Source organism: Nerophis lumbriciformis, linkage group LG24 (genome assembly GCF_033978685.3).
Source record: "Nerophis lumbriciformis linkage group LG24, RoL_Nlum_v2.1, whole genome shotgun sequence".
Taxonomy (NCBI): domain Eukaryota; kingdom Metazoa; phylum Chordata; class Actinopteri; order Syngnathiformes; family Syngnathidae; genus Nerophis; species Nerophis lumbriciformis.
In genome coordinates, this window is record NC_084571.2 from 18702910 (window position 1) to 18720414 (window position 17505).

Sequence of the window (17505 nt, forward strand, 5' to 3'; positions counted from 1 at the left end):
TGTGAAGCGACATACGGTGGTCCATGTTTCTCATATCAAACCTGATTCTATCAGCCCACTCTCTGCCAAAGACCCCCACCCCCACCCCCCCACACACACTCCAGAATCCTGGATGACGGTGACCCGGTGTGAAACGTGGAGGGGATCCTCGGGGTCCGTCGGCAAGGTACGGGCCTGGTGTTTTTGGTCGATTGGGAGGGGTATGGTCCAGAGGACAGATCCTGGGTGCCGGCCTCCTACCTTGCTGACCCTTCTCTTCTGGAGGACTTGTATCGGGCCAACCCTGGAGCTCTCCAGCGCTCGTCGGGTGCCTCGCATAAGAGGGGGAGCACTGTTATGGCGCATGCACGTGCCACGCGCCTCCACAGCCGGAGGCAATCTGCAATCAACGCACCTGGACTTGATGAGGAACAGCAGCATAAAGACTCACTCTGCTGACTACTCTGTGCCGGAACGTAGCCTCTGTTACAGTAGCTTTGCGTCTTTGGCTACTCTCCTGTGTCTGCTCTCTCCTTGTTCCCTTGTTCCCGGTACTTGCCTGTCCTTGTCGTCTCCTGTTCCCGCAGTTGTCTCCGTGTCTCAGCAGTGAGCTGTGCGCCTCACCTGCTGATCTCCCCCTCGAGCCCGACTGCCTTCCTCGATCCTCGACTTCCCCCGCTCTCGGACCTGGACCTCTGGACGCCTCTCTCCTATCCCACGGACCTCGCTTGGATCACAGACTTCTTTTGCCTCGTCCCTTTGGACTTGTTTGCTACCACAACCAACACGCACTTACAACAACCTCCGGTAAATCCTACATGGTTAAATTCTACACATAAGCTTGCATGCACACACATAGTAGCATACACACTCTACGTATTCATCAAAAGCTCACTAAAGACCCAGTTGAGCTAGACCTCCAGCTGTTGTGCCGTCTCCTTCCCCCTTGTCGTACGTAACAAAAACAGGGACAAACGGTAGAAAATGGATGGATGGATATATCAACGTGATTAGACGGTTCAGTGTGAGGTCCCAGTGGAACAAATTAGGACACCCTGCTTCAGGTTGAAGTTGTGAGACACGACTGAAGGTTCTGACTGAGTTCTTGTCAAAGTGTCGGTCCTCAGGGAGGTCAGACGTGTTGGAGCATGAAGACAACTCATTTTAATATACTCATCAGTCTTGTTAATGCTTCTATTGCACCTCCTACACTCTCCTACTTAACTGTTCCCCACAGAGCATGCAAGGCCTTTTTACACCAATTCTACACCCTTTATCATCCATCAATCATCCAGGATGTTCCCATTTTTACATCAATTATACACATCTTTGTCATCCATCAATCATTCAGGATGTTCCCATTTTACACCAATTCTACACACCTTTGTCATCCATCAATAATCCAGGATGTTCCCATTTTTACATCAATTATACACACCTTTGTCATCCATCAATCATTCAGGATGTTCCCATTTTTACACCAATTCTACACACCTTTGTCATCCATCAATAATCCAGGATGTTCCCATTTTTACACCAATTCTACACACCTTTGTCATCCATCAATCATCCAGGATGTTCCCATTTTTACCTGCATTTTTTATGTTGCTTTGTCTCTTAGCAGGGTTACCACAATACAAATGTAGGTGTGTGTCATGGTAGATAGGTGTGTGTGTCATGGTAGATAGGTGTGTGTGTGTCATGGTAGATAGGTGTGTGTCATGGTAGATAGGTGTGTGTCATGGTAGATAGGATTGTGTGTCATGGTAGATAGGTGTGTGTCATGGTAGATAGGTTTGTGTGTCATGGTAGAAAGGTGTCTGTCATGTACACATTTAACACTCCATTTGGGTTTTACAGTAGTACCTCAACTTAAGAGTGCTTGGAGATGAGAGCAGTGTTGATTGTGATGCTTTGAGTTACAAACAAACATTGGAATTGTAGGCAAATGTCACAGTGAGCCCTGGAGCTTAATGTATTAAGAGTTCACGTATTAAGAGTTCATATATTAAGAGTTCATGTATTAAGAGTTCATGTATTAAGAGTTGGTTGGATCTCCTACTGAAAATGAACGTGCGTTGAAAGTCAGAAAATGACGTTCAAAAGTACAAAAGCCAAAAGCAGTGAAGTTGTCACGTTGTGTAAATGGTAAATAAAAAGAGAATACAATGATTTGCTAATCCTTTTCAACTTATATTCAATTGAATAAACTTAGACAAACTTTAATGATCCACGAGGAACATTGTTCCACACAGGAGCTCAGTTACAAAGGATGGAAAGGATAAAGCACACAAGGGCACAAAAAAATAGACTGCAAAGACAAGATATTTAACTTTCGAACTGGAAAACGTTGTTATTTTTTGCAAATATTAGCTCATTTGGAATTTGATGGCGGCAACATGTTTCAAAAAAGCTGGCACAAGTGGCAATAAAGACTGAGAAAGTTGAGGAATGCTCATCAAAGACTTATTTGGAACATCCCACAGGTGAACAGGCTAATTGGGAACAGGTGGGTGCCATGATTGGGTATAAAAGCAGCTTCCATAAAATGCTCAGTCATTTACAAACAAGGATGGGGCGAGGGTCACCACTTTGTCAACAAATGCCTGAGCAAATTGTTTAAGAACAACATTTCTCAACCAGCTATAGCAAGGAATTTAGGGATTTCACCATCTATGCTCCGTAATATCATCAAAAGGTTCAGAGAATTTGGAGAAATCACTGCACGTAAGCGGCAATGCCAGTGACCTTCGATCCCTCAGGCGGTACTGCATCAAAAAGAGACATCAGTGTGTAAAGGATATCACCACATGGGCTCAGGAACACTTCAGAAACCCACTGTCAGTAACTACAGTTGGTCGCTACATCTGTAAGTGCAAGTTAAAACTCTACTATGCAAAGCCAAAGCCATTTATCAACAACACCACAAAAACACAAAATATACAATATTACCCCCACACACCGAAAAGAAATTTCAAAGTGTATTTTTTTTTTAATGTGAAGTATTTGGAACCTTAAATTGGTCAATAACTCATAACATCACTGATTGTTTTATATATATATATATATATATATATACAGTACAGGCCAAAAGTTTGGACACACCTTTTCCTGATTCAATGTGTTTTCTTTATTTTCATGACTATTTACATTGTAGATTGTCACATCAAAACTATGAATGAACACATGTGGAGTTATGTACGTAACAAAAAAAGGTGAAATAACTGAAAACATGTTTTATATTCTAGTTTCTTTAAAATAGCCACCCTGTGCTCTGATTACTGTTTTGCACTTTGCACACTCTTGGCATTCTCTCCATGAGCTTCAAGAGGTAGTCACATGAAATGGTTTTCACTTCACAGGTGTCATAATTTTGATGTGACAATCTACAATGTAAATAGTCATTAAAAAAAAGAAAACACATTGAAATGAGAAAGTGTGTCCAAACTTGTGGCCTGTACTGTATATATATATATATATATATATATATATATATATATATATATATATATATATATATATATATATATATATATATGTATATATATATATATATATATATATATATATATATTATATATATTAAAATCAGTGGTGTGTATGTATATAATATATATATATATATATATATATATATATATATATATATATATATTGTTTATTTTTAAAGAGTAATGAGTAATGACAAACTCCCACTAAAAATATTTGGGATCCAGATGAGCTCCACTCATGAAAGTGTTAAAAATAAGTATTCCATTTATTTTTATTTATTTTTTTGTCAACGCTTAAAAGTCTCCAGATCAACTTCAGATCTGTTGATTATAAGTTTTAATTATTTTGACATGCTTTTTTTCCCCTCCTCTCTGAGCTGCCACCTTATCGTGGTAGAGGAGTTTGCTTGTCCCAATGATCCTAGGAGCTATGTTGTCCGGGGGCTTCTATGCCCCCTGGTAGGGTCTTCCAAGACAAACAGGTCCTAGGTGAGGGATCAGAAAAAGAGCAGCTTGAAGACTTCTATGGTAATACAACAACCGGGACTCAGTTTTCCCTCGCCCGGACGCGGGTTACCGGGGCCCCCCTCTGGAGCCAGGCCTGGAGGTGGGTCACGATGGCGAGCGCCTGGTGGCCGGGCCTGTCCCCATGGGGCCTGGACGGGCACAGCCCGAAGAGGCAACGTGGGTCCTTCCTCCAATGGGCTCACCACTCATGGGAGGGGCCATAGAGGTCGGGTGCAATGTGAGCTGAGCTGCAGCCGAAGGCAGGGCACTTGGCGGTCTGATCCTCGGCTACATAAGCTAACTCTTGGGACGTGGAATGTCACCTCGCTGGGGGGGAAGGAGCCTGAACTAGTGCGCGAGGTGGAGAGGTTCTGACTGGATATAGTCGGACTCACTTCGACGCACAGCAAGGGCTCTGGAACCAGTTCTCTCGAGAAGGGCTGGACTCTCTTCCACATTGGCGTTGCACGCAGTGAGAGGCGACGGGCTGGGGTAGAAATTGTTGTTGCCCCCCGGCTCAAAGCCTGCACGTTGGAGTTCAACCCGGTGGACGAGAGGGTAGCATCCCTCCGCCTTCGGGTGGGGGAGACGGGTCCTGACTGTTGTTTGTGCTTACGCACCAAACAGCAGTTCAGAGTACCCACCCTTTTTGGATACACTCGAGGGAGTACTAGAAAGTGCGATTGGGTGATTCCCTTGTCCTACTGGGGGACTTCAACGCTCATGTTGACAACGACAGTGAAACCTGGAGAGGCGTGATTGGGAAGAATGGCCGCCCGGATCTGAACCCGAGTGGTGTTTTGTTATTGGACTTTTGTGCTTGTCACAGATTGTCCATAACAAACACCATGTTCAAACATAAGGGTGTCCATATGTGCACTTGGCACCAGGACACCCTAGGCCGCAGTTCCATGATCGACTTTGTAGTTGTGTCTTCGGATTTGTGGCCTCATGTTTTGGACACTCGGGTGAAGAGAGGGGCGGAGCTTTCTACCGATCACCACCTGGTGGTGAGTTGGCTGCGATGGTGGGGGAGGATGCCGGACAGACCTGGCAGGCCATAACGCATTGTGAGGGTCTGCTGGGAACGTCGAGCGGAGTCTCCTGTCAGAGAGAGTTTCAATTCCCACCTCCGGAAGAACTTTGAACATGTCACGAGGGAGGTCCTGGATATTGAGTCCGAGTGGAACCTGTTCCGTACCGCTATTGTTGAGGCGGCTGATTGGAGCTGTGGCCGCAAGGTAGTTGGTGCCTGTCGTGGCAGTTAACCGTCAAGCTGAAGAAAGAGTCCTATCGGGTTCTTTTGGCTCATAGGACTCCGGAGGCAGCGGACAGGTACCGACAGGGCAAGTAGTGTGCAGCTTCAGCGGTCGCGGAGGCAAAAACTTGGACATGGGAGGAGTTCGGGGAAGCCATAAAAAACGACTCCCGGACGACTTCGTAGCAATTCTGGACCACCATCCTCAGGAAGGGGAAGCAGTGCACTGTCAACACCGTGTATGGTGAGGATGGTGTTCTGCTGGAACGCTTCGGCATCCCTAAGAATTTTAGTGGGACTTTTTCTTGAAAAAATAAAACTGTCAATGCTCTAAAAATAATAATAAATCAAAATCAATGTTGTTATGACTGATTGACACATTGAAAGCTCCAATTATATTTTGTGTACATTATCTTGAAAGTAAAAAAAATATATATATATTTTTATGAGTGGGGCCCTTTTGGATCACCAAAAATTTTAGTGAGACTTTTTCTTTTAAGAAAAAAATCTGTGATTGTTAAATAAAAAAACATAAAAAAACATCAAAATCAATGTTGTTATGACTGATTGACCTTTTCAAAACTCCAATGACTTCGAATCAGATATTCCACTTCTATACATATTTTTGGAGAAAGTACTATATTTATATAATACTACATTTACCTGAGGAAATATAGTATTTATCTCTCTATATGTCTTTAATGTCATGTTTTAGGAGGTCAGCTGAGATAGGCTCCTGCTCACTGATGACAGGATAAGCGCTAGAGACAATTATTCTTCCCAACACGACAGAGGAGGACAAGCTGCACACAAAGTGGGCACCGCGCTTCCAATCAATGAGCAGCCAGAACTTGTTGATATGCTCCACATCCCACTCCCACAGAGGTGGGCCACCCACCATGTGTGAGCTGCCCAACTGGCATGGCCATGATGACCATGGTCCAGGTCAAACACTGGACTACAATAATCATCAGGTGCAAGAGATGCTGCACCAGCAAATGTTGACTACTTGTTGCTATGGCAACGAGCTGGCATCCTCTCGCTGGTTCTAAATAAAGCGTTTTCTTCTCGCTGATCAGAGGATGAACATTCTCCCTGGCTGAAAGTGCACTGCGGTAATGCACCGGTAGTAGTGTGGAAACAAGGCACTTTCACACAAATACGGCCAATTTTACACAGAAAGTGTGATTCAGAACATTTATATTTTAAAAACGTCACTTCAGTGATATAGCCTATTCAAGTGGCGGGTTGAGGGACTCCATGAGTTGAGTCCAAAACTTGGGGGAGCAACATTGTAAGACTATTGGAGTGCTCCTGTTGTACAGAACAACTTGGACACACGACATTTAAACCTAGAACATTTTGGGATTGACAACACGTTCCTCAAGGCGCCCCTTTAAAGTCCTCTCCTTTTTAGCCTAAACTCCACAATAAAAGCTGCTACTTTTTCCCTAAGCTTTAAACCCTGCAGCCTATAAAACGGTGCGGCTAATTTATGGATTTTTTTCAGAATGCAAAAAAACCCCAAGCAAACACAGGTGTGTTGTTGTTTGTGTTACGGCGCCATCTTTTGGACAAGTTCACTCTCTGTAGGTGCTGCATTGCACTTCTGTTTAGACTGAGCTTTCAACCGGAAGTAAATATGCCGTTCCGTCCTCTAGCAGTCTATAGCGTTTCTACTCGCATGGATTCTCCATTCATCACTCCAAGCAACGTTTCTAAGTTTTACAATAAAGCTAAAACAATTCTTACTTACTAAAGCGTCCCATGTGGGACGTCTGTAGGAGTGTTTTCTCAACGCTTTGTACGTGCTATCATAATGTAATGAAGCTAGCGTGGTTACCATTAGCTAATTTGCTAACACCTTTACAAGTTTTCTTAGTATTATAAACTTACCATAACATTATTTTTGTATTTTTTCACTTTCACAAATTCCTCAGTAAATTCACCAAAACGTCACTGTGGAGTTATTGAGTCTGTTTAGCTGATTGGAGAGCTAGCTTGCACAGCTAGTGGGTCCATGACCATGCCTTCTGTTTTGTTTGATCAGCCGTTTTACTGCCGTGTTACAGACACAGTTTGGAAACAATTAAGGTATGTAAATAAACATTTACAACTTGGGGATAAGTTGATTGGCAACACTAAATTGGCCCTAGTGTGTGGATGTGAGTGTGAATGTTGTCTGTCTATCTGTGTTGGCCCTGCGATGAGGTGGCGACTTGTCCAGGGTGTACCCCGCCTTCCGCCCGATTGTAGCTGAGATAGGCTCCAGCGCCCCCCGCGACCCCAAAGGGAATAAGCGGTAGAAAATGGATGGATGGATGGATAATATTTATGTGTAAATAACTAATTTCTCAACGAATATATCAGTGACTTATAGTCTGGTGCGGCTAATACATGGAAACATCTTTTTTTCCTCTAAAATTGTGTGGCTTATATACTGGTACACAGTTTAGTCTGAAAAATATGGTAAATTTTAGTTTTTGCAATTTGACTGATGTAACTTAGGCTAGTAGCGTTCACACTGCTGGGTAGGAGGTCCAATTCAGATTTTTTTGACAGATCTGATCTTTTTAGGTAATCATTCACATAATGTGAATGCAGTCTGACCCGCATGCTGATATGACATCACACATGCGGCAGTCTTTACGGAAGTAAACATGGCTCCAGCAGGAGACCACTCCCTGAGGTTCTCAGAGCTGGAGATGGTTCATACGGTTCTAACATGTCAGCAGGAGACCACTCCCTGAGGTTCTCAGAGCTGGAGATGGTTCATATGGTTCTAATATGTCAGCAGGAAACCACTCCCTGAGGTTCTCAGAGCTGGAGATGGTTCATATGGTTCTAATATGTCAGCAGGAGACCACTCCCTGAGGTTCTCAGAGCTGGAGATGGTTCATACGGTTCTAACATGTCAGCAGGAGACCACTGCCTGAACTTCTCAGAGATGTAGATGGTTCTAACATGTCAGCAGGAGACCACTGCCTGAGCTTCTCAGAGCTGGAGATGGTTCTAACATGTCAGCAGGAGACCACTCCCTGAGATTCTCAGAGCTGGAGATGGTTCATACGGTTCTAACATGTCAGCAGGAGACCACTGCCTGAGCTTCTCAGAGATGTAGATGGTTCTAACATGTCAGCAGGAGACCACTGCCTGAGCTTCTCATAGCTGGAGATGGTTCTAACATGTCAGCAGGAGACCACTCCCTGAGTTTCTCAGAGCTGGAGATGGTTCATATGGTTCTAACATGTCAGCAGGAGACCACTCCCTGAGGTTCTCAGAGCTGGAGATGGTTCTAACATGTCAGCAGAAGACCACTCCCTGAGGTTCTCAGAGCTAGAGATGGTTCATACGGTTCTACCATGTCAGAGATGTACTTTGGCACGAGAGCATGAGAAGACTTGGACACAAGGAGTACTGTTTTCAAGTCTATTCTCTGAGCTACAGGAAGTCAGGGCAGTGACCTGAGCACTGGACTAATATGGTCGTATTTCCTGGTTCTAGTCAGGACTCGAGCAGCAGCATGCTGGATGTACTGCAGCTCCTTTAGAGAGCCCAGTGGGGATGATGTTAATTTGAATTATGATTACTTTTATTTTCAGTTTTGCCTTCCCAGAAGTTTTTGTACTGTTCTTTGACTTGCATTGTGCAGAATTGTGCTCTATAAATAATTGGGCCTTGAGTAGAATTGTGCTCTATAAATAAACTTGTGCAGAATTGTGCTCTCTATATATAAACATGCAGAATTGTACTCTAAAAATAATTTTGTGCAGAATTGTGCTCTATAAATAAACGTGTGCAGAATTGTGCTCACTATATATAAACGTGCAGAATTGTACTCTAAAAATAATTTTGTGCAGAATTGTGCTCTATAAATAATTGTGCCTTGTGTAGAATTGTGCCCTATGAATAAACGTGTGCAGAATTGTGCTCTATGAATAATTTTGTGCAGAATTGTGCTCTATAAATACATTTGTGCAGAATTGTGCTCTATAAATACATTTGTGCAGAATTGTGCTCTATAAATACATTTGTGCAGAATTGTGCTCTATAAATAATTTTGTGCAGAATTGTGCTCTAAAAATAATTTTGTGCAGAATTGTGCTCTATAAATAAATGTGTGCAGAATTGTGCTCTATAAATAATTTTGTGCAGAATTGTGCTCTATAAATAAATGTGTGCAGAATTGTGCTCTATAAATAAATGTGTGCAGAATTGTGCTCTATAAATAAATGTGTGCAGAATTGTGCTCTATACATAATTTTGTGCAAAATTGTGCTCTATAATTAAATGTGTGCAGAATTGTGCTCTATAAATAATTGTGTGCAGAATTGTGCTCTATAAATAATTTTGTGCAGAATTGTGCTTTTTAAATAATTTTGTGCAGAATTGTGCTCTATAAAAATACATGTGTGCAGAATTGTGCTCTATAAATAATTGTGTGCAGAATTGTGCTCTATAAATAATTTTGTGCAGAATTGTTCTCTATAAATACATTTGTGCAGAATTGTGCTCTATAAATATTTTTTTGTGCATAATTGTGCTGTATAAACGTGTGCAGAATTGTGCTCTATAAATAATTTTGTGCAAAATTGTGCTCTATAAATAAATGTGTGCAGAATTGTGCTCTATAAATAATTGTGTGCATAATTGTGCTCTATAAATACATTTGTGCAGAATTGTGCTCTATAAATAATTTTGTGCAGAATTGTGCTCTATAAATAATTTTGTGCAGAATTGTGCTCTATAAATAAATGTGTGCAGAATTGTGCTCTATAAATAATTTTGTGCAGAATTGTGCTCTATAAATAAATGTGTGCAGAATTGTGCTCTATAAATAAATGTGTGCAGAATTGTGCTCTATACATAATTTTGTGCAGAATTGTGCTCTATAAATACATTTGTGCAGAATTGTGCTCTATAAATCATTTTGTGCAGAATTGTGCTCTATAAACGTGTGCAGAATTGTGCTCTATAAATAGTTTTGTGCAAAGTTGTGCTCTATAAATAAATGTGTGCAGAATTGTGCTCTATAAATAATTGTGTGCAGAATTGTGCTCTATAAATAATTTTGTGCAGAATTGTGCTTCATAAATAATTTTGTGCAGAATTGTGCTCTATAAATAATTTTGTGCAGAATTGTGCTTTATAAATAATTTTGTGCAGAATTGTGCTCTATAAAAATACATGTGTGCAGAATTGTGCTCTATAAATAATTTTGTGCAGAATTGTTCTCTATAAATACATTTGTGCAGAATTGTGCTCTATAAATAATTTTTGTGCATAATTGTGCTATATAAACGTGTGCAGAATTGTGCTCTATAAATAATTTTGTGCAAAATTGTGCTCAATAAATAAATGTGCAGAATTGTGCTCTATAAATAATTTTGTGCAAAATTGTGCTCTATAAATAAATGTGTGCAGAATTGTGCTCTATAAATAATTGTGTGCAGAATTGTGTTCTATAAATAATTTTGTGCAGAATTGTGCTCTATAAATAATTTTGTGCAGAATTGTGCTCTATAAATAATTGTGTGCAGAATTGTGTTCTATAAATAATTTTGTGCAGAATTGTGCTCTATAAATAATTTTGTGCAGAATTGTGCTCTATAAATAATTGTGTGCAGAATTGTGTTCTATAAATAATTTTGTGCAGAATTGTGCTCTATAAATAATTTTGTGCAGAATTGTGCTCTATAAATAATTGTGTGCAGAATTGTGCTCTATAAATAAACGTGTGCAGAATTCTGCTCTATAAATAATTGTGCCTGGTCTTCCCAGGGACAAGACCATGACAGTAGTCTAACCTGCTGTAGACCGAGGCATGGATCAGTCTCTCTATGTCTGATTTGATGTGATGTGTTTTAGTGGTGAAAGGCTGCTGAGTATTGTTATTATTTTAGTGGTGAAAGGCTGCTGAGTATTGTGGTTGTTGTTCAAGTCTGAGTCCAGGATTAGTATTTCTAACCTGACTGTTTGAGGGTTTCAAGGGGACTAGTAATAGTGTGACTAAGTATTTGATGTCCTTGTGTTTCACCATGATGCCAGTAAAAGACTGTGTGTGCCTTTAAGGCCTTGACCCCTGCACAGTACCGTGGTCTCCCTGTAGGGGGCGCCTGCACCAAGGGGGTGGATGGGAGCAGGTGCTGAGAGCAGATACATGATGGGGACTTCCATGTTTACTTTAGGGGCCATTTCACAGACAAACATATTTAGCCCCGTCCCTCCCACTCAGGCGTCTGCGAGCCAGCAGCCAAGTCGAGGAGCAAACATTCCTGTGGTGCCCAGGATGAGGACTTCAGCCTGAAGAATGATGGAGGATTTGATCCAGATCCTGTTCCTCCTTCTGTCTTGGTGCTGATGAGTCTCCAACATGTGGTCTGTGTATTACATCTCATGGCCTAAAAAAGCACTATCAAGTACAATCATGGAATTATTGAAGGGGAACTGCAATTCTGAATTTTGCCCATCTTTCACAATCTATTCAACAGAAATAGTGATGCCGTTCAGTCTTTTTCCGCTCAGCCGAGTCTTCGCTGCTGCTTAGTGGAGCAGACCATTCCATTCAGGATCAGTTCTCCAGTCAGCGCCATTCAAACAGATGCTTGCAAAATGTTATTTGCCGTGAAAATAATAATAAAAACGGGTCAACAAATGCAGATATGAGCTGACTAAACACCTGCTGCTATCATGCAGAACTTGTTTTAGTTAAGTTAAGTTAAAGTTAAAGTACCGATGATTGTCACACACACACTATAGGTGTGGCGAAATTATTCTCTGCATTTGACCCACTCACAGCAGTGAGCAGCAGCGGTGGCCGTGCCCGGGAATCATTTTTGGTGATTTAACCCCCAATTCCAACCCTTGATGCTGAGTGCCAAGCAGGGAGGTAATGGCTCCCATTTTTATAGTCTTTGGTATGACTCGGCCGGCCGGGGTTTGAACTCACGACCTACCCATCTCAGGGCGGACACTCTAACCACTAGGCCACTGAGCAGGTGTAATACTTTCTGAAATATGTTTTTAAGACTTTCATACTCTAACTGCTCATCACATTTTAGCCAAATAGGTGTTTAATTGTCAACAGTAAGAATTCTGCTTTTGTTCTTCATATTGTGACTAAGTGATGTGCCTCCTTCAACAGGGCTGTGCACTAAAGGAGGGACAATTACGTGGCACCACCATCACTGGTGAGTATTTGATTGAACAACACTTTTTACATTCTACAACACCCATGTGAGGACTGCAGCTATCAATGTTTGTTTTGTTTCATTCAACGGATAGAAGAGGAAATAGTTGAAATAGGGCTTATTCTGCTTTTTTTTTTTTAATAAAACTGTCATTCTTTTTTCTAAAAAGCACACATCAACATTGAATGTGTACTTTAAACATGTGCGTATGAATGAAAAAACGTGTGTAAATGCTGTTCTCCACCACCCACGCACCACCGCTCTCATGTTCACTCTCTTGCAATGGCCGTGCAGAGACTACCTCTGTGTATTTCAAGTTCCCGGCATTCCATGTGGTCGGGATTTAATTACTACGTTTTAGATGGAAAAAAAGATGTTGCTATATATTAGCCGCACTGTCGCAGATATATACATTATGAAACTAGTTATTTGCACATAAATATTCTGTAAATACCTTAATTGTTTCCAAACGGTGTCTGTAACACGGCAGTAAAACGGCTGATCAAACAAAACAGAAGTCATGGTCATGGACCCACTAGCTGCGGAAGAAAGCTCTCCAATCAGCTAAACAGACTCAATAACTCCACGGTGACATTTTGGTGAATTTACTGAGGAATTTGTGAAAGTGAAACAATACAAAAAGAATGTTATTGCAAGTTAATAATACTAACACAGACACTCGTAAACATGTTAGCATATTAACAAATGCTAACGACGGTAGCTTGATTACATAACGATAGCACGTACAAATATGAATGAACACACTCCTACAGACATCACACATGGTACGCTTTAGTAAGTAAGAATTGTTTTAGTTATATTGTAAAACTTCCAAACGTTGCTTGGAGAGATGAATGAAGAATCCATACGAGTAGAAACGCTATGGATGGCTAGAAGACGAAACGGCAATTCTACTTCCAGTTGAAAGCTAAACAGAAGCGTATTGCAGCATTCCAGCACCTGCAGGGAGCGAACTCGTCCGAATCCACCTGTTCAGTGTCTTTGCTTGTTGTTTTTTTTCGATGTTCATCCGCTTTATTACCAGGATACTTAACTTTTTTGACCTCAGAGCCCAACTTTTCCACTACAGAGGGGCCTGGGGCCCACTGGAATATTAACACGGAGTTAGTCATCTTACTCTGGATTTTAATGGTATTCAATAATTACATCTAACCTACTTACAGTTTACAACTTTGTCAAATTATATGAAAACATGTGTCAATCACAAAGATTATTATCAAGACTTAGGTCAGGCTGATTACAAAAATAAGTATAGATCAAATACACTGCAAAAAAACGTATTGAAAAATAAGTTTACATACAATTATGCGGTGTTAAAATAAATAATAAATATGTTTCTTAAATAAACTGTCAATAAATGTGAAGTGCAAATGGAAATGCAACTTCACCACTTTAGTTATAATTTTTGCACTTAAGAAACTTCTCTTGTTCTCTGGTTTGAGCCGCGGTGGTGCTATGCAGATCAGCAAAGCCACACCCGGGACCGTTAGTGGATGAATTTAATTATTAAATCAACCCGATGAACATTAATTCATCAAAGTTAATTTTATTTTTTATTTACTTTCCACATCATATTCTTTTCATGTCAGGCTACGGTGTTGTTGTGTTTACGTTAGAGCTTTTATCCAATCAGAAGTCAGCTGGCTTGTTGCCAGAGCTTTATGAGTTTAGCCGTAGCCTTCTGAAGCAACATAGTGTAAATAGTGCAATTATTTTGACTCAGGGGCCAAATTTAGAGGAGAAAAAAAATGTGTCTGGGGGCCGGTATATCTATTTTTAGGAACACTAATACAAAACCTCACAATAATGTTTGATTAAAAGCTAATAACGTTATGACAGACCGCATGAAAAAGGAATTTGACATTATTTTACCTAATGAGACACCCAAAATGTACATGAAAATAAAGAATGTTACAATATGAACTATGAAGGATAAAACACTGAATATTGACAACATATGAACGTCACACCCCCTCTCCATCCAACACACACAGCGAAATATGAATGTGAAGGGTAAAAAATAAAACCCACCTACAATCATAACTTTGTAGTTATGGCTGCCCTGAGAGGGCCACTTTGTAGTTATAACTGCCCTCAGAGGGCCACTTTGTAGTTATAACTGCCCTCAGAGGGCCACTTTGTAGTTATAACTGCCCTCAGAGGGCCACTTTGTAGTTATAACTGCCCTCAGGGGGCCACTTTGTAGTTATGGCCGCCCTCAGAGGGCCACTTTGTAGTTATGTCTACCCTCAGAGGGCCACTTTGTAGTTATAACTGCCCTCAGAGGGCCACTTTGTAGTTATGGCCGCCCTCAGAGGGCCACTTTGTAGTAATAACTGCTCTCAGAGGGCCACTTTGTAGTTATAACTGCCCTCAGAGGGCCACTTTGTAGTTATGGCCGCCCTCAGAGGGCCACTTTGTAGTTATGTCTACCCTCAGAGGGCCACTTTGTAGTTATAACTGCCCTCAGAGGGCCACTTTGTAGTTATGGCCGCCCTCAGAGGGCCACTTTGTACTAATAACTGCCCTCAGAGGGCCACTTTGTAGTTATAACTGCCCTCAGAGGGCCACTTTGTAGTTATAACTGTCCTCAGAGGGCCACTTTGTAGTTATAACTGCCCTCAGAGGGCCACTTTGTAGTTATGGCTGCCCTCAGAGGGCCACTTTGTAGTTATAACTGCCCTCAGAGGGCCACTTTGTAGTTATAACTGCCCTCAGAGGGCCACTTTGTAGTTATGGCCGCCCTCAGAGGGCCACTTTGTAGTTAAGTCTACCCTCAGAGGGCCACTTTGTAGTTAAACTGCCCTCAGAGGGCTACTTTGTAGTTATGGCTGCCCTCAGAGGTCCACTTTGTAGTTATAACTGCCCTCGGAGGGCCACTTTGTAGTTATACTTGCCCTCAGAGGGCCACTTTATAGTTATAGCTGCCCTCAGAGGGCCACTTTGTAGTTATAATTGCCCTCAGAGGGCCACTTTATAGTTATGGCTGCCCTCAGAGGGCCACTTTGTAGTTATGGCTGCCCTCAGAGGGCCACTTTGTAGTTATAACTGCCCTCAGAGGGCCACTTTGTAGTTATAACTGCCCTCAGAGGGCCACTTTGTAGTTATGGCCGCCCTCAGAGGGCCACTTTGTAGTTAAGTCTACCCTCAGAGGGCCACTTTGTAGTTAAACTGCCCTCAGAGGGCTACTTTGTAGTTATGGCTGCCCTCAGAGGTCCACTTTGTAGTTATAACTGCCCTCGGAGGGCCACTTTGTAGTTATACTTGCCCTCAGAGGGCCACTTTATAGTTATAGCTGCCCTCAGAGGGCCACTTTGTAGTTATAATTACCCTCAGAGGGCCACTTTATAGTTATGGCTGCCCTCAGAGGGCCACTTTGTAGTTATGGCTGCCCTCAGAGGGCCACTTTGTAGTTATAATTGCCCTCAGAGGGCCACTTTATAGTTATGGCTGCCCTCAGAGGGCCACTTTGTAGTTATGGCTGCCCTCAGAGGGCCACTTTGTAGTTATAATTGCCCTCAGAGGGCCACTTTGTAGTTATAAGTGCCCTCAGAGGGCCACTTTGTAGTTATGGTTGCCCTCAGAGGGCCACTTAATTGTTATAATTGCCCTCAGAGGGCCACTTTGTAATTATGACTGCCCTCAGAGGGCCACCTTGTAGTTATAATTGCCCTCAGAGGGCCACGTTGTAGTTATAACTGCCCTCAGAGGGCCACTTTGTAGTTATGGCTGCCCTCAGAGGGCCAGTTTGTAGTTATAACTGCCCTCAGAGGGCCCCTTTGTATTTATGGTTGCCCTCAGAGGGCCACTGTGTAGTTATAATTGCCCTCAGAGGGCCACTTTGTAATTATGGCTGCCCTCAGAGGGCCACTTTGTAGTTATGGCTGCCCTCAGAGGGCCACTTTGTAGTTATAACTGCCCTCAGAGGGCCACTTTGTAGTTATAAGTGCCCTCAGAGGGCCACTTTGTAGTTATGGTTGCCCTCAGAGGGCCACTTAATAGTTATAATTGCCCTCAGAGGGCCACTTTGTAATTATGACTGCCCTCAGAGGGCCACCTTGTAGTTATAATTGCCCTCAGAGGGCCACGTTGTAGTTATAATTGCCCTCAGAGGGCCACTTTGTAGTTATGGCTGCCCTCAGAGGGCCAGTTTGTAGTTATAACTGCCCTCAGAGGGCCCCTTTGTATTTATGGTTGCCCTCAGAGGGCCACTGTGTAGTTATAATTGCCCTCAGAGGGCCACTTTGTAATTATGGTTGCCCTCAGAGGGACACTTTGTAGTTATAATTGCCCTCAGAGGGCCACTTTATAGTTATGGCTGCCCTCAGAGGGCCACTTTGTAGTTATAAATGCCGTCAGAGGGCCACTTTATAGTTATAACTGCCTTTAGAGGGACACTTTATAGTTATGGTTGCCCTCAGAGGGCCACTTTGTAGTTATAATTGCCCTCAGAGGGCCACTTTGTAATTATGGTTGCCCTCAGAGGGCCACTTTGTAGTCATAATTGCCCTCATAGGGCCACTTTGTAGTTATGGCTGCCCTCAGAGGGCCACTTTGTAGTTATAACTGCCCTCAGAGGGCCACTTTGTAGTTATGGTTGCCCTCAGAGGGCCACTGTGTAGTTATAATTGCCCTCAGAGGGCCACTTTATAGTTATGGCTGCCCTCAGAGGGCCACTTTGTAGTTATAACTGCCCTCAGAGGGCCACTTTGTAGTTATGGTTGCCCTCAGAGGGCCACTGTGTAGTTATAATTGCCCTCAGAGGGCCACTTTATAGTTATGGCTGCCCTCAGAGGGCCACTTTGTAGTTATAACTGCCCTCAGAGGGCCACTTTATAGTTATGGCTGCCCTCAGAGGGCCACTTTGTAGTTATAACTGCCCTCAGAGGGCCACTTTGTAGTTATGGTTGCCCTCAGAGGGCCACTGTGTAGTTATAATTGCCCTCAGAGGGCCACTTTGTAGTTATAACTGCCCTTAGAGGGACACTTTATTGTTATGGTCAGTGTTGGGACTAACGCGTTACAAAGTAACGCGTTACTGTAACGCCGTTAGTTTCGG

At 42.4% G+C, this 17505-nt stretch overlaps 1 protein-coding gene across 1 annotated transcript in view; it reads left to right on the forward strand.

Moving 5' to 3' along the window:
• The window catches only part of LOC140679808 (phosphatidylethanolamine-binding protein 4), a 224441-nt gene that overhangs the window by 161962 nt on the left and 44974 nt on the right, over positions 1-17505 (forward strand). Inside the window, exon 4 of the mRNA XM_072916029.1 lies at positions 12380-12425. Coding sequence (XP_072772130.1) covers positions 12380-12425 — 46 coding nt within the window. The remainder of the gene's footprint in view (positions 1-12379; positions 12426-17505) is intronic.